The sequence below is a fragment of the Plecotus auritus genome (assembly GCF_963455305.1).
Source record: "Plecotus auritus genome assembly, chromosome: 1".
Classification (NCBI taxonomy): domain Eukaryota; kingdom Metazoa; phylum Chordata; class Mammalia; order Chiroptera; family Vespertilionidae; genus Plecotus; species Plecotus auritus.
The window spans coordinates 192,540,536-192,559,330 of NC_137770.1; the positions used below are offsets into that span (position 1 = coordinate 192,540,536).

General features: G+C 38.7%; 1 protein-coding gene across 1 annotated transcript; it reads right to left on the reverse strand.

Moving 5' to 3' along the window:
* Positions 1-1,233: 1,233 nt before the first annotated feature.
* Positions 1,234-18,756, reverse strand: THAP9 (THAP domain containing 9). The gene is made up of 5 exons (XM_080675129.1): positions 18,570-18,756; positions 15,913-16,108; positions 11,471-11,771; positions 9,677-9,827; positions 1,234-5,663 (listed from the first exon to the last, which is right to left on the reverse strand). The coding sequence occupies exons 1-5, from the start codon at positions 18,647-18,649 to the stop codon at positions 3,689-3,691; spliced, it is 2,703 nt and encodes a 900-aa protein (XP_080531255.1). The 5' UTR covers positions 18,650-18,756; the 3' UTR covers positions 1,234-3,688.
* Positions 18,757-18,795: the final 39 nt, after the last annotated feature.

The window sequence follows — 18,795 nt, forward strand, 5'->3', positions numbered from 1 at the left end:
GTAACAAAAATATGTACAAGGTCTGTAAGTGAAATGTAGGAAACACTGATTTCTAATAATCAAATACCTCAAAAAGAGAGATACCATGTTTATGGATTGGAACATTCATTATTAAGTTTCTCCCTAAATTAATCTATGGATTCAACATAACTTGTCAAAATCCTAGAAGGAATTTTTGTAAAATTCAACTAGTTCACTATAAAATTTACATAGAAAGGTACAACTAGAATAGCCAAATACTTTTGAAAAAAAGTATGAAATTGAAGGACTCCAATCTGATTTAAACACATTAAAGCTAATCAAGACTGTGGTATTGGTAAAAGTTAAAGAGAACAGAATAGAGTCAGAAATAGACATCTATATATTGTCAAATTTTGACAAGGGCTCAAAAGTAATTCACTAAAGAAAGAATAGTCTTTTTTAACAAATGGTACTGGGATAATCCATATATGAACATCCAAACAATTTATACGACACACCAAAATTAGCTGAAAATGGATTATAATCTAAATGTAAACCCTAAAACTACAAAATGTCTAGAAAACAGGAAGATAAAAAAATGTGACCTTGAGTTAAAGATTTCTTAGATATGAAACTAAGAAGAAAGAAAAATCAATATATTGGACTTAACAAAATTAATGTCTGCTCTTCAAAGCACACAAAAAGCCATAGACTAGGAAAAAATATTTGCAAAACACATCTGATAGTACACTTACGTGCAGAATATGTAATTAATGATCAATAAGAAAACCTTCTCAAATGTGGGCAAAAGATTTGAACATTTCACCTAAAACGTGGATGGCCCCAATCAGCATGGCTCAGTGGTTGAGCATCAACCTATGAACCAGGAGGTCATGGTTTGATTCCCCGTTATGGCACATGCCTGGGTTGCAAGGTCAATCCCCAGTAGGGGGCGTGCAGGAGGCAGACAATGGATGATTGTCTCTCATCATTGATGTTTCTATCTCTCCCTTTCCCTTCCTCTCAAATCAATAGAAATATATTTTTAAAAATAAAATTATGTGGATGGCAAATAAACCTACAAAGAGATGCTCATCATTAGCTATTAAGAAATTTAAAGCGACAATGAAATATCACGCATGCCCATTTCAATGGCTAATTCAAAACAAAACCCAATACTGGGGCGGAAGCAGAGCAACAGGAAATTTCGTACATTACTGGTTGAAATGTAAAGTACAGTCACGTGGAAAAAAAACAGTTCTGGCAGATCGTTGTAAAATATACATTTACCATGTGACCTACTGTATGAATACAACACATTTTTATTTATCATTCATTAGTGGGACATCGTCTTTTTCACATGGACATGTTTTTATTTCTCTTGGGTATATGCCTGTCAGTAGAACTGCTGGGTCATTTGGTAACTCTCTTTAACCTTTTGAAGAACTGCCAGGCTGGTTTCCAGGATCTCCATTCTCATCACCAATGTATAAGGATTCCAACTTCTCCACATTCTTGCTAACACATCTTTTTTATTATAGCCATCCTAGTGGGTATAAAGTGTATCTCATTGTGGTTTTGATTTGCATTTCCCAGATGGCTAATGTCCAACATATATCCTGGTGTTTACAGGCCCTTTGTAGATCTCCTTTGAAGAATGTCTACTCATAGTCTTTACCCATTTTAAAAATTGGATTGTCATTTACTATGGAGTTATGAAAGTTCTTTGTATATTCTAGATACAAATCCTCTACCAAATGATTTGTAAAAATTTTCTCCCATTCTGTGGGTTGTCTTACTTTATGGATGTTGTCCTCTGAAGCACAAATTTTTAATTTTGATGAAGTCCTATTTATTTTTTGTTGATGGTGCTTTTGGTGTCATATCTAAGAAACTATCACAATGTAAGTTCCCGACTCTCTTTTCTTCTAAGAGTTTTATAGCTTTACCTCTTACATTTAGATTTTTGATCTATTTAGAGTTAATACTTTTGCATGATGATATACAATTGTTCCAGTACTGTTTGTTGAAAATTAGGAAGAATACATTTCTAAAGAGAATGTTAGTTTTCTCCAAAGAAAAAAAGGACAAAGGTGCTGAGTAAAATTTATAAACTAACCCTAATCAAACATGACTATTTAAAAAATTCCATATCACACTTTCCCTAGAGCAAAAGCAATTAACTGTGCTAAAGGCAATAATGGAAGTATTATCTTCAATGTTTTTCCAATTTATCCAGCACTTAATGCAAACCACCAATTTCTAAAATAAGAATATATTAGTACATTCGTCAAAGTAACTAAGACACTACAGATATGAACTAGTTTTTAGTAAAGATCAGATAGAAAACTTATTCAGTTATAAAACTTATTAAAGGTGGATTTATAAAGGTGGTGACTTACAAACAGGTTTCCTTTAAATAAGATTTATCCTGGTGAATCTAAACTAATTCTATGGCAAACAAGACAAAAACCACAATGTTCAGACTTCTCAGCAATAGTTCTTAATATAAATTGCAGTGCAACTCTGATTACATTTCAAAACTTAAGCCTTTGAGGTAGAATATAAAAAATATTAAAATACACTATTTAGGGTAAATTTCAATTAATAAAACTCAACTTTTACCCAGTAAAATAATCTTTTGCAATTTTTAGTTTTCTTATTAACTGTACTTTTTAACATTCATTCAATAACAGTGTTTTACATACACAGGTGAATAATGTGCTTGCTGCTTCTTTTATCCATTAAAATACTTCCAATTATGAAAGTACATATACCTACATGTTTTTCTATTTATCTTTTCAACTCTGGGTGTGAGAAAATTGGCATTATATTTCCATCTTTGACAGTATGTAAGTTACTCCTAAATTTCTGTAAAACCTTATCTCAATTGACCATCTTTTCCCAAATTATTATTAATAAAATTCCATTATTCATTCAACACTGAAATGTTTCATTATTTTAGCCTCCCTGTAAATACAAGTAGGCTTCAGAAAAGCAGAAATTGACATAAAGGCTTCTCCTCATTTGCTGAGGAGCATTGGGCTCTTTCAATAGGAGTCAAGTAATTATCCACTCTATTATTCAAAAGTACTATTTCAAAGTCCAGAGACAATAAATTGTGAAAATTACATCACCTGAGTACGTCCCTAAAACTAAAATCCCCAGCTTCACTGCAGCACAAGGAACTATTTCATGGCTCAGGTGCTTACTGTCTGTCTGATAAAGCATAAGTATTTCTATTTTAGGATACCCTGGCAAAGGGACTTTGTGGTATCTGATATTTAAATTTAGCCTAAATCTAAAACCATACATTAAAATTATATTCAAGGTATTCTGTCAACCAAAGCTCTTTTTAAGACTGTAGTCTATTTGTAAAAGGAGTCAATGTGTTGGTGACTCCTACTTGTTATTTTCTCGTTTTTAAAGTAGATTGAACAAATTAAAATTATGTCCAGTCACATTATTCAGTCTTATGGTACGAAATTCAAAGCCAGTACTTCTTGTTTAGTCCGCTCTTACTGCTTTGTACAGGTTGGTAACTTGAAAATGCCGCAAACCATACCAAAGTTCAAGCAGATTTTATAAAATATACAAGTTGTAAATTCTAAGAATACAAACCTGTCCACTGTGCAGAATGGTCAATTTAGAAAATATGGTAGGTTGAACTTGAAAATAAATGTTGACCAACTATTCTTAATATAAATTTAAATATATTTTGGGTCTCTCATTTGGATGGATATCCATGGTTACTTAGCAGATGCCTGAATTTATTGGTATTAGCAAAACTTAAACATTTGCAATCCTCTAAAGATGACCAGTGTTTCCTTGACATTTTCATTTGAAGTCTTTCTGGCTGGTGTTTTATAGGGAAATGAGCTATATCTTTAGCTCTCAACTTTAAGAAGCAGATTATTATATCCTTTAGTAACTTTACAAAGTGATTGATGGCACACACTTCTCCATCAAAGAGATGCTCATCTAAATCTACAAAAAGATAACTATGTCCAGAAAGCTCACATAATATTTCCTGTTGAAGATAAAATTGCCTCTGTTTAGGAAGTCGTTCAGAAACTGCCATTCTTGAATGGGTTCTTACAACCTGCTCACAAATGTTTATGACTCGACACAAACTTTCTGAAGGGATATGCAAACCATTCTTCTTTTTAACACACAACAGTGACCCAATTTTAGAGGCTTTGAGATCCGATGCATACAGTGCACTGACGCAGTCCTCACAAGTTGAAAGAGTTGATAATGTATCTGCAATATAACCAGCACAACAGGTGAGATTTCGCCTATAATCTGATAGGTCTAGTAAAGCCTCACTTAGTGAACAATTAGACCAGTCTTGGCAAATATCCTCATTGTGAAAAGGAGTCTTTATAATGTTGACACCATATTGACGTTGAACTGTCCAAAGGTTTATGTCTGTCCTTCGAGCAATTGAGATGTCTAGGATGCTCAGATCACTTAGAAAAACTTCATCTTGTAATCTGTATCTGGTCTCCAAATTATGGTAAGCTTTCTCGAATGCCATGCAGGTAGGGTTAGAACTCGTTGCTAGTATTTTTCTAAGCATCTTTAGAAATAATTCCAGATGGTCTTGACTGAATTTGTAAGTAAGAAGATATGGAAAAGGCCTTACCGTTGGGAAAACATAATTTTGATAGAGCCATTTTAAGCTCTCAGCATTAAGCAAAAATCCCAAGAATCCTAGTTTCCGCTTACCTTTAATTATTTGATTATTGCTAGTATCAGATAATGTAACAAAAATCGTCTTGGCTTCAGTTAATACCTGATTAATTTTATTAAAAGTTGCAAGCATTAGAGGTCCTTTAAGTCCCTTTCCATAATAGTTCCTACTATTAAAAATGTCAAAGAGATTATTAATTAAGCGTACAAAGTGGATGGTACCAATACAATTTTGAAAAGGTGGCAAGCTTAATGACAGCAAACATTCCAACGCACTGGCCACACTCTCAGTGAAGAGTTGGGCAGCTGAATTCACTTTTAGTACATGGTTTTTCAAATATGCAAGTTTTCTTGGGATTCTTTCCATATTTGATAATTCCTGCTCCTCTAGTGCTACTAACTCCACAAGGTGCTGCCAATGTGCTGTGCCCTTATTAAACTGAATGCTTTGCAAACTCTGAAATGCATTTCTTATTAATCTAACCAAGTGGCAAGAATCAAAGAAGTATGCAATCTGTTGACTAGAAGATGAAGGATGCTGGAATGTGTACTTCATGTTGTCTTCATCAATGTGTATCCCCAATGCTTTTGCCATTTGAACACTCTGAGCTGTAGTATCAGACGTAACAGCCACAACTGTGATCCCTATGTCACTCAGTTTGCCAATAGTAAGACGAAGCAGCTGAGCTTGCAAATATCCAGACGCTCTGTTTACAAAAAAATAACCAAGAGGTGTTTTCCAATGACCACAAATACCCACTGCCATCAACAAAATAGTTTCTGAGGCAAGTGGCATTTCATCAGCATCAAGTTTGCCAAGACCAAAGTCCATAAACCCTTGCAAATGTTGACTGCTGGGATCCCATTGAACCTGTTGCTTGAGAGATACACCCTTTATTATCAGTGAACAATACTGATATAGCTGGTCTCCATTCTCTACTCTTTGTTGAAGAAAAGAAAAAACGTTGCTGTTGAAACCTGGACTGGGTTTGCATTTGGATAACCATCTGGAAAATATAAAAATTGAAAAATATAAGACACAAATGAAGAAATTTAAAAAATTTAAAGAGAGAAAAATGCTGCCCGGCAGGTGTGGCTCTGGTTAAGCGTTATTGACCCATGCACCAAGAGGACAATTTGATTCCTGTTTAGAGCACATGCCCAGGTTGTGGGCTCAATCCCCACTGGGGGTGTGCAGAAGGCAGCTGATGGATATTTCTCTCTCATCGATGTTTCTTTCTCTCTCCCTCTCCCTTGCTCTCTCTCTAAAATAAATAAAAAGCATACTTCTTTTTTTAAAGAAGAGAGAGAAAATGCCTTAAATGGTACTGAAGTAGCCTTAAATCTCTAAAGAAATAAAGCCAAGTGTAAGTAGCCAAATTCTCAAGTAAATAGAATTATCATAAAATAGTAAGGTAATAGAGAAACTTAGAAACAGAGTAGTATTTTAAGATTCAAACATACCACAAAATAATTTTTCATTTCTCATTTCTTTTAAAAGTATAGAAATCAATTACTCAGTTTGTTCTAATTGATGTGGTTAGAATTTAGTTCATAAACCAGTCTGACCTGTAAATTCACTGAAATGAGAAAATTGTTGAAGGGGAAGGAAACTTTGGGGACGTTTAGTATATCTACTTCATTTTATAGTTAGGAATCTGGGACAGAAGGAAAGGTTAAGCCTCTTGACCTATATTGTGCTGCTAGTTACACACAAGTGTGAAACCCAGCTTTGTTGATGCCTTATTCAGTTTTTCTCGTTGCTCCTTATAGCTTCAAAAGTATACTTTTAGGGGCAACTAAGGGAGTCTCCAATGTAAATGTCCAATAGCTGGAGAATGCCTGAGTTACTAGGATACAATTCCCTGATACTATGCAGTTATTAAAGATCACAACTAGCCCTGGCTGGTTTGGTTCGGTGGATAGAGCGTCGGCCTGCGGACTGAGGGGTCTTGGGTTCGACTCCAGTCAAGGGCACATGCCTGGGTGGCGGGCTCGATACCCAGTGGGGGGCCTGCGGGAGGCAGCCGATCGGTGATTCTCTGTCATCATTGATGTTTCTATTTCTCTCTCCCTCTTCCTTCCTCTCTGAAATAAATAAAAATATATTTTAAAAAAAAGATCACAACTATGTAAAAAACTAGTAATATAAGTCCAGAAAAAAACCTGTTAGAAAATTCCCTGAATGGTAATAATAACTGCTTATATATAATGTAGAGGAACAATTAATGACTTTTCCTTCCTTTCTCTAATTTCTAAATGTTTTAGTAGTAGTATTTTAATAGTGTATATGGAGAAAAATTCTCATTCATTTTTTAAGAGAGGATATAATGTACAGTCTGGTGACTATAGTAAATAATAGTGTATTGTATATTTGAAAGTTGCAAAGAGAATACATCTTAAAGTTCTCATTACTACCTGGCCAGTTTGGTTAAGTCAGTGATTGGCAAACTCATTAGTCAACAGAGCCAAATATCAACAGTACAACGATTGAAATTTCTTTTGAGAGCCAATTTTTTAAACTTAAACTTCTTCTAATGCCACTTCTTCAAAATAGACTCACCCAGGCCATGGAATTTTGTGGAAGAGCCACACTCAAGGGGCCAAAGAGCCGCGTGTGGCTCGCGAGCAGTGGTTTGCCGACCACGGGGTTAAGTGGTTGGAGCACTGGCCCATGGACCAAAGAGTTACAGGTTCCATTCCTGGTCAAGGGTGTGTACCTGAGTTGTGGGTTCCATCCCCAGCCCTGGTTGGGGCACATGCAGGAGGTAAACAATCAATGTGTCTCTCTCACATCGATGTTTTTCTCTCTCTTTCTCCTCCCCTCCCTCCCTGCACTCTTCTCCAAAAGTCAATGGAGAAACTATCCTCAGGTGAGGATTAACCAAAAAAAGAAAAAGTTCTCACCACAAGAAAAAAATGTTATGTGTGTGACGAATGTTAACTAGACTTATTGTGGTGATCAATTTACAATATATACAAATATTGAATAAATGTACACCTGAAACTAATAGAATTTTATGTCAATCACATCTCAATTTTTAAAAAAAGATGTTTTCCCCAAAATGAAAAAAAAAAAAAAATGTTATGATAATTGAGGCCCTTTCTCCCACCAGGCCTCAATTTCTCCCTTCTTTAAAATGAGGGGGTTTAACTACATGGTATCTAAGAGTTTCTTCAACTCAGAGCCCCTGTGACTCTGTTTTCAAGTTGAAGCAACAAGAAACCAAGAGGCACCTTCCAGAAGAGATAGATGGCTCCTGTCATTCCTGCCTGGTCTCTGCCCCAACTCCAATTAAATGGAGTGCTGGTTTTTAGACAGCAACTTGAGATACACTGTATTTCTTTCTTATAGCTATTCAAAATCCTAATTGCCATCTAGGCATTCTTTCAATTGCACAAATATTCATCAAGGGATCATTGTGTTCCAAGCACTCCTCATGGTTAAGGTGTTTGGGTATAACAAAGAACCAGATGTAGGCCTCATACTTGGGCAGCTCATAGTATAGTGTGGAATACAGTGTTACTGTACTTAAGATTCAGTTCCATATAGTGTGTGCAAGAGAGGTGCCTAATCCAGAATTGGGAGAAGAATGGTAGGCCAGGCTTCTGAAAGGATGTAATACCTAGTCTGAGTCTGAAAGGTGAGGATCAATCATTAGTACTAACAGAAAGAATGGGCATTTCAGGCACATGGAATGGTAAGTCCCTAAAGCAAGAAGCAAGAAATGCCTTACAACTGGAGCAAGAGGGCAGAGTGGAAGGTAAGAGAGAAGCTGCAGGGCCAGGAGGAGCCACATCGCAAGAAGCTCAGTAAGCCACAGGAAGGAATTGGCCTTAAGACTATGGGAAATGCAAGGCTTATGCAGCAGGAAAGTAACCAGTATGGGTTGAATTGTGCCCCTCAAAAATGTTATATTATAACTCTAATCCCCAATACCTCAGAATGTGACCTAATTTGGAGATAGGGTCTTTATAACGGTAATCAAGCTAAAATGAGGTCACCCCAACATGACTGTGTCCTCATAAAAAGAGGGAACTTAGACCAAGAAACACATAATGGAAGATGAGGTGAAGAAACACAAGAGAAGACTACCATCTACAAGTCAAGGAGAGAGGCATGGAATAGACCCTTCCCTCACAGCCCTTAGTAGGAACTAACCCTGCAGACACCTTGATTTTGGACTTCTAGCCTCCAGAACTCTGAGACAATAAATTTCTGTTGTTTAAGCCAAGTAAATAAATAAAAGAGAAATCAGTAAAACCAGTGACAGAAACAGTAAAAATTGAGTATTAATTTTATAAAATATTACAATACAGTCTTTGTGTTATTTGCTTTACACTAAGAAAATTACAAATATCTTTGTATTTTGATCACAAATCCAAAAAAATTATTTATTATAATCTGGGCTCTGGACAACCTTCATTGGTATCAAACTACCAATGAAGGTTGTTCAGAGCTTTAAAAAATTCAGTTTAAAAAAATATAATTTTTATTGATTTCAGAGAGGAAGGGAGAGGGAAAGATAGAAACATCAATGATGAGAGAGAATCATTGATTGGCTGCCTCCTGCACGCCCCTTACTGGGGATCAAGCCCGCAACCTGGGCACGTGCCCTTGAAAGAATCGAACCTGGGACCCTTCAGTCTGCAGGCTGATGCTTTATCCACTAAGCCAACCCAGCTAGGGCAAAATTCAGATTTTTGTTCTTTGCTTCAAACCAATGCTATCATTCTAGAACCATTCTAGATTTTCTACGATAGTCACATATTAAAACTACTGAAGTGTATTAGAAATTCCAACACTTCAAGATTTGAATTTTATCACTCAGAATGTCTCTATCATTTAGCAGATGCAAAAGATGTCAGACTATATGTCTTCATTTTGTTGGTGAAAACATTGATTGTGCTAATATGTAAACACCAAATAGGAAGTTTTTAAAAAGAGAAAATGGACTAATAAAGGAGTGTGAATACTAATAGCCTAAATCTCTATAATGCAATAAAGTAATTCACTTACGTTCTCAGGATGGAAGAATGAGGCAGTTTAAGAATCTTTCTTATATAATCATAGGCTTTGCTACTGCACAAATAGAGTGTACATGCAAATTGCTTCATTTCTGTAGAGTACTCAGATGTTTCACTCCAGTTGTACAATTCCCATTTAAAATCTGTTAAAATAAATTTATTTATTCTTTTGTGATGAAAAACGTATACAGTAACATTTTCAGGTATAGAGCGTAAAATTTTCATTTAAAACGCATGGGCACCAAAATTCAAATACAATCACATTTTAACTGATTTTGTTCAGAGATTAATATCCTATCTTGGAGCCTATTGACCAACTTATTCTGTTCATCTTGAATCATTTCACTAGAAAGAGGGAAGAAAAAAGTTTCCACTTGAATCACTGTATTTGACTTCACTGACAGCCTAAGTGGAAATTTTTAGAGATACAGGAAAGAAAAGAAAATAACTGGATAAAATTAAGCCTCTTGATTATGAGGAGATTTTTTGTTTTATTTGTTCCCTGGTTACATTTATATGAGGGTAAAAATTAGTCATGAGAAACATTTCTGGGGATAGGGTACTATTTGGATTGAACAGACAATCTTTCCTACCGCTGAGAAAAAAACAAAACAAGCACCCCTGTTCCTGGTGGGACATCTATTAATTACCTCTATTCCTCACTTGGAAAAACACAAAATATTCTCCACTAGTGATACCTACTCTTCTAGAAGCAGGACATGCTCCTTAGTCACCAGAATGTAAATCCAAATTATCTGCTTCTCTCATCAAAGAGTAAGTTGGCAATTCTTATTTTGCCCCTCTTTAAAAATCCTGGTTCATAAAAACTAGGTAGTTTTTCAAATGGACACATATATTTATTCTATGGAATATTTTAGAAAATATTTGGAGATTCATACAATTTTCAAACTCAAAGGGATTCTGCAAATTATCTAGTTCAACTCCACTGTAAAAGGACTTTAGTGATAAATTATGTAGCAGTTAAAACTGTAAAGAATTTGAGCCTGGCTGGTGTTGCTCAGTGGTTGACCATCAGCCTATGAACCAGGAGGTGGCGGTTCCATTCCTGGTCAGAGCACATGCCCAGGTTTCTGAGGTCATACCCCAAGGTGGAGATAGGGGGTGGGGGTTGGGGTGCAGGAGACAGCTGATTGATGATTCACTCTCATCACTGATATTTTTATCTCTCTCTTCCTCTCCCTTCCTCTCTGAAATCAATAAAAACATCTTATAAAAAGTGAAAAGTACACTATCTGGTATAAACCATCTGATCTCAACTCTGGGTAATAGGATTATCTGTTATTTTTATCATTTATATACTTCTTTGCTTTTCTTTCTTTTTTTTTAAAAAATATATTTTATTGATATTTTACAGAGAGGAAGGGAGAGGGATAGAGAGCTAGAAACTTCGATGAGAGAGAAACATCCATCAGCTGCCTCCTGCACACCTCCCACTGGGGATGTGCCCGCAACCAAGGTACATGCCCTTGACCGGAATCGAACCCAGGACTCTTCAGTCCACAGGCCGACGCTCTATCCACTGAGCCAAACCGGTTTCAGCTTCTTTGCTTTTCTTATAATAAACATATTACTTTTAAAATTGGAAAACCATAAAAGGATTTTGGTGATTTCTTTTCATTCTTCTTGCTTATGCTATGGAGATTTTTCACTTCTCAGCCAAAAAGCGTGTTTTCATAAGCAATAGCAAAGTAAATACAGGTACTTAAGATATTTCAGAAAACTTAAGAGCTATTTTGTAAATATTACAAGTTATTGGGGAGCATACCTGAAAATTGTGCTCGTAGCAGACACTCTGATTCTTCAGAAAGTAGTCTCTCTTCTACCAGTGCATCAATTAATTGTAAACCCTCTCTCTTCTTGATCATCCTGTAGTTTTTGACAGGAACAAGTCTTTTTTTGGACAATGGCAGCATCTGTTGCACTTCGGCCAGATTCTCTGCTGCTGTCAAAGGTCTCTTTAAACTGTAGTTATGGTCCTCAGTAGCAACCTCTTCAGAATCATCAGGAAGTGGCTCTTTTAGGATTTTCTGTCTTGCTTTACCGTTTTGATGTACACCTTGAAGAACCTATGACAGAAATAAAAAACTACAATTATTTTAGAAATTATCATACAGAAGATTATCTATAATACCACTAAACACAAAGCACTCACCTGGTTGCTGTGGAGTCAGTTATGAAAGAGAGGTCATAATCTCTGATTTTTAAAAAATGTATACTCTGTAGGACAATGTAAACGGGGTTTCTTTTTTTTTGCATCTATACAGAAATAGTAATACGATGCTGAAAGTTTCTGAAATGATTAAAGTAACTAGAGAAAGGTGGTAATTTGTGTATATATATGAGTTTTGAGTAGTTCTTTGAAGGAGCAATAACATGGCTTAATGGAGGGGACAGCGAAGTTACTTGTGCAAAAAGGAAGGCATAGTGGATAGAGCCTGAGCATTGGAATTACTAGTAAGACTAACCAGTGTTCGAATTCCGGCTCCCTCACTTGTTAGCTATCACCTAATCTCTACAATCATGCATCTCCTCATTTGTTTTGAGGATACAAGAATTTATGTAAATCTCCTAGTATAATGCCTAACTATTGTAGGTCTTAATAAATAGTAACTATTATTGATTTTGCACAAAAGCATGAAAACAAGTCAATTTACTGTGGGTAAGTATATGTGGTTCAAAACAATAGTTCAAAGCAATTAGAAATACACAGATCAGTTAAATAGGAAGCTTTGGAACTTATGAGTTTGGATTTAACACCATCTATTATTCTTTTGAATAGGGGAATAAGAAAAAACACCAAAAGAAGTAGACTCCATTGAATAAGAGGAAGGTAAGGGTAGTAGTAGCAGGCTAAAATAGATGACTATGCAGTCTGTATAGTGACTGAGCCATGTACAAGAGTATGGCTAAGGGGTCAAAGGATAAAATAAAAACAATCAGCTCGGCCAGTGTGGTCAGTGGCTGAGCATCGACTTTCGAGCCAATACTGGTGACTGACTTATAGAAAGTCTTCTATTTCTGTATATTCCTCTATGTCAACACTAATAATTAGGTGTATCGTTCGTCAAAATCAGGAACATCCTTGGGAGGAGCCAAAAAAGGGGGGTAATTTCAAAGTATTATGAAAACTGTCACATATGGGCCAGCTGGCATGGCTCAATGGTTGAGCGTCTACCTAGGAACCAGGAGGTCACAGTTAGATTCCAGGTTGGAGCACATGCCTAGGCTGCCAGCTCAATCCCTGGTGTGGGGTGTACATGAGGCAGCTGGTCAACGATTCTCTCTCATCGTTGATGTTTCTATCTCTCTCCCTCTCCCTTCTTCTCTGAAAACAAACAAACAAACAAAAAAAAACATTAAAAAAAAACAAAACTGTCACATATGTAAAAGCCTGAATTCTAAGTCCAGGCTTTTTTATGCCCCCAAGTTGATTTTTGTGATCAGGTTAGTAACCTCTATGTATATCTACACATATGACCTGCATTTATATACCTTACTTTTTATCAAGCTCCAAAAGCAGTATGACTAATATTATAGATTTAAATGTAAACAAGGAAAAACCAAGATGGCGGCATAGGTAAACACCTAAACTGCTGCCTCGCACAACAATTTCAAAACTACAACTAAAAGACAGAACGGACACCATCCAGAACCACAGGAAAGCTGGCTGAGTGAAAATTCTACAACTAGAAGCAAAGAGAAAAGCTCACAGAGAATTGGAGGTATGGCAAAGGGGCTTTGTGTGCGCAGAGAGGAAGGGCGGCTGAGAGCCTGGCTGACTTTCTCTGGCAGAAGGGGGAAGGAAGCCTCCGACCGCACTGAATCCCAGTTAGGTCTGAAGGCGCGCGCGCGCGGGCCAGTGCGCACAAAGGCTGCGGAAGTTGCCACAGGCTTTCCCTAGTGGAAGGGAGTCAGAGGATTCTGACTGCAGAGCCCCAGTTCTGACTGCAGTGAACCCCAGTTCCAGGCGAGCCCCTGGGGACCCACGCTCTTGTGGGGGGAGTCTGGACTCTCGGGCGGAGACTCGGGAGCCGGGGAAGGCAAAGGACTGAAAGTGCGCGTGCGCGTGCCAGTGCGCACAAAGGCTGCGGAAGTTGCCACAGGCTTTCCCTAGTGGAAGGGAGTCAGAGGATTCTGACTGCAGAGCCCCAGTTCTGACTGCAGTGAACCCCAGTTCCAGGCGAGCCCCTGGGGACCCACGCTCTTGTGGGGGGAGTCTGGACTCTCGGGCGGAGACTCGGGAGCCGGGGAAGGCAAAGGACTGAAAGTGCGCGTGCGCGTGCCAGTGCGCACAAAGGCTGCGGAAGTTGCCACAGGCTTTCCCTAGTGGAAGGGAGTCAGAGGATTCTGACTGCAGAGCCCCAGTTCTGACTGCAGTGAACCCCAGTTCCAGGCGAGCCCCTGAGGACCCACGCTCTTGTGGGGGGAGTCTGGACTCTCAGGCGGAGACTCGAGCTGGGGAAGGTGGAGGACTGAAAGCGCACATGCGCGCAAGGGCAAGGCTGACAGGAAGCCAAGACTGAGACTCCACCCCATCCAAGCTGAGCACAGAGGCTATTGCAATTTGGCAAGTCTAATCCTATAAGGCTGTCTCCAGCACCGAACTTCTCCCAGCATAGACACAGCTGATCCTTACAGCCAACTGGCCCGGAGGTCAATTCTTCCCAGTGATACCAACAACAATCAAGACTTAATTACAACAAGGCTGTACACACAGTCCACAAAGGGGTGCACCAAGAGTGTCCACCTCAGGTTAACTGGGGAAGCAGACCCACTGGGCCATATTGGAAACCTAGCACAAATATCTACCTTACCAACTCAGGGAATCAATGAAAATGCGGGGTCAAAGAATCAGATCACAAACGAAAGAAATGGAGGAAAACAAACGACTGGATATAGAATTCAAAACCACGGTTATAAGACTTTTTAAGAATATCCTAGAAAAGGCTGATAAATATAACGAGACCCTCGAAGATATGAAAAAGGACCAACTAGAAATTAAACATACACTGACTGAAATAAAAAATATTATACAGAGACCCAGAAACAGAATAGAGGAACACAAGAATCAAGTCAAAGAATTGAAATACAAAGAAGCAAAAAACACTCAACCGAAAAAGCAAAAAGCAAAAAAAAAAAAAATCCCAAAAGTTGAAGATAATGTAAGAAGACTCTGGGACAACTTCAAGCGTACCAACATCAGAATTATGGGGGTGCCAGAAGAAGAGAGAGAGCAAGATACTGAAAACCTATTTGAAGAAATAATGACCGAAAACTTCCCCCACCTGGTGAAAGAAATAGACTTACAAGTCCAGGAAGCCCACAGAACCCCAAACAAAAGGAATCCAAAGAGGACCACACCAAGACACATCATAATTAAAATGCCAAGAGCAAAAGACAAAGAGAGAATATTAAAAGCAGCAAGAGAAAAACAGTTAATTACCTACAAGGGAGCGCCCATACGACTGTCAGCTGACTTCTCAACAGAAACTATGCAGGCCAGACGGGAGTGGCAAGAAATTTTCAATGTGATGAATAGCAAGAACCTACAACCAAGATTACTCTACCCAGCAAAGCTATCATTCAGAATTGAAGGGCAGATAAAGAGCTTCACAGATAAGAAAAAGCTGAAGGAGTTCATCACCACCAAACCAGTATTATATGAAATGCTGAAAGGTATTCTTAAAGAAGAGGAAGAAGAAAAAAGTAAAGAGAAAAATTATGAACAACAAATACATATCTATCAACAAGCGAACCTAAAAATCAAGTGAATTAAAAACCTGAGGAACAGAATAATCTGGTGAATATAATAGAATCAGGGGCATAGAAAGGGAGTGGACTGATAATTCTCAGGGGGAAAGGGGTATGTGGGATTCATGAAGAGAATGGACAAAAATCATACACCTATGGATGAGGACTGTGGGGGGGAGGTAAGGGCAGAAGGTGGGGTGGGAAATGGGTGGAGGGGAGCTATGGGGGGAAAAAGGAGAAATAATTGTAATAATCTGAATAAAGATTTATTTAAAAAAAAATAAATGTAAACAAAACAAAACTAATTTTCTAAGCATTTAAAATTTATTGGATTTAAGACGTAAAGTTTTTTGTTTTGTTTTTTAAATTTTTGCAGACTTTAGCTATAATGTAAGCTATCTTTCATTCTTAAAGGCTCAGTAAAATTTAGTTTTGTTTACACCTAGATTTAAGTACCTTGTATAGAGAAACAGAAGGCACAGCTCCTTTTTTCAGCATTCTTCTTAAGCCATATGACTCAAAGTCACTTTCGAGAAAATGTTTGGAACATAGCATAGCACTTGGTCCTGGGATCCAAATCTTTTTGCTTCTGGGGTCCACGCGATTAACAGCCCTGATCCATTTTGAGCGCAGTATGGTATCAGTTGGAAATCTACAGCAATCATATTAAAGTTTTATTAACATGAAAATGTTATAGTAATGATACAGCAGATATGAACCCATTTATTATTTAACTGCTTTATATAAACATCAAGTCCAGTTAAAGTTTAATTTAATCTGATTTCATTTTTCAAAATTATTTCATATTTCTGAATCCAGAAATTCAATAGTGATCCTGTCTGTTCCAATTTGTATGGGGGTAATCCTTATATTAAATATCCTACCACATTTTGCCTTTACTGCCTACACTGAACAGAATCAGCTCAGACTTAATGTGTTTTCCTTTTCTGGCAATTTTCCCCCCATGACGATATTAAACCAGGTCCACAGATTCTTTGGAACTCTTCCTTCCAAGAGGTGAAGCTAATTCCCCTCCCCTTGAGTGTGGGCTAGAGTTAGTGATTTGCTTCTAAGGAATACAAAAAGAGCAGAAGTGACAGTGGGCAATGAAACTGGATGGTAAAAGGCACTGAGGCTTACTCCTTACTCTATTGAATGGTTTTTCTCCAAGTGGAAGTTATCTGCCATGTCATAAGCAGCCCCATGAGCTCCACTTGGCAAGAAACCCAGGCCTCCAGCAGAAGGACCTGTGAGTGAGCCTTGTTGGAAAAAAGCCCCTTCAGCCTCAGTCAAGCCTTATTCAGTCTTTCCTTTTTATAAAATATTTTCATTGATTTCAGAGAGGAAGGGAGAGGGATAGAAACATCAGCGATGAGAATCATCAGTCAGCTGCCTCCTGCACGCCCCCCATTAAGGAAACCCCTGCTTGTGCCCTGACCGGAAATAGAACCCCCACTTCCTGGTTCATGGGTCAAGCTCAACCACTGGGCCACACTGCCCAGCAAGCCTTCAATCTTATGACACCCTGTAACACCCAGCTAATCCACTCCTGAATTTTTAAAAAATCTTTATTGTTGGGAGTATTACAAGTGTCCCCCTTTTTTTACCCCCAATGCCCTCCTCCGCCCCATTTCTGCCCCACCCCAGGCATTCACCCAGTGTCTGTGTCCATAGGTAATGCATATAAGATTTTTTGGTTAATCTCTTTCTACCCCACTCTGAGATTCCTCAGTCTGTTCCATGCCTCTAATTTTATTTTATTCATCAGTTTATTTTGTTCATTAGATTCCTTGTTCATTTACTTTTAGATACAATTGTTGATAGATATATACTTATTCCCATTTTATTGTTCATTTATCTTTTTCCCTCCTTCTTCCTCGTCTTAAAGAATACCCTTGGCCCGGCAGATGTGGCTCGGTGGTTGTGCGACCCATAAATATGAGGTTCCAGTTGGATTCCCAGTCAGGGCACATGCCCAGGTTGCAGGCTAGATCCCCGGTGGGGGACATGCAGGAGGAAGCTGATCAATGATTCTCTCTCATCATTGATATTTCTCTCTCTCTCCCTCTCCGAAATCAATAAAAATATGTATTTTTTTTAAAAAGTGCTTTGTCAATGGCTTAACTCTACATTTCACATTACCTTAATTGGTTACTTTTTTTTTTTTTTTAATCCTCACTGGAGAATATTGTTTATTGATTTTTAGAGAGGAGGGGGGAGGGATGTAGAAGAGGGGAGAGAGGGACAGAGAGAAACATCCATGTAAGAGAAACATCCATCGAAACTTCAGTCTGTTGATTGCCTCCCCCTTGCGCCCTAATTGGGGATCCAATCGCAACGTAAGTGCCCTGACCGGATGGAACCCACAACCTTTTTGGTGTACCAGACAACGCTCCAAATAACTGAGCCACTCCGCCAGGATTAGTTTACCTCTTTTTAAAGTATACATCTGTCTCTGAGGACGTTTTACCCACGTTTCTATTTCCCAATGTGTCTTGAACATTGATTTTAATCCTGGGCCATAGATGTGGGTTCAATTTAGATTGGTCTGAAGATCTGCCCTCCTCTTGAGCCAAAGGAGAGTCCCTTACCATGACCAGATTCAGCAAGAATACGTCCGGTCTTGTAGCGCTCGGCGACTACATTGAACAACTTGTAATGACCGGCACTACTGGTGAAAACTGACCTGGACTCACGCCCATGAGCAACCCATATACTAAATGGAAGCGCACGCCTTCAACAGCTCTTTCAAATTCCCCTCCCTTCCCGTCTCCTCACGTTAAATAAGACAGAAAGGAAGCACAATTCCTTTCAAGTAACTGTCGCGAAAAGCCATAGGCAAGCAGTAGGCATTGAGAAAGTATCAGCAATTTGGAGGTAATCACTGAGCGGGAAAAAACGAACGATTTTAACCCTCACAGTTCCCTGGTTCCCTTCCCTTAGTCCCACGTTACTGAGGTCAAGCACGTCACGTGGACGGCGCCACACTCAGCCACACTCAGCACCCCCCCTATTCCATCCCTCTCCGCCCCCCCGCCCCCCGCCTACGGCCCGCCTACGGCCCGCCTGGCAGTGCCAGAAGTTAAGACAGGTCGGAGGTTGCTCTCACGCACTGATGGAAAGAGTAGCCGTGCTTGCGGCTCTGCAGGGTGTCCCGGGTGCTGCAACCCACGGCGGAGCAACTTCGGGCCATCTTCTTCCAATGTGGGGTCCCACTTCCGGCGCCCCCGGAACAGCATGAATCACGAGAAACTTAGTTCTACCCGCTGAGAGTCCGCGACCTTTATTTGTCTGAAAGGCGGGCTTTTAAGGCGCAGGATTCTTACCCTTCCTTCCTGT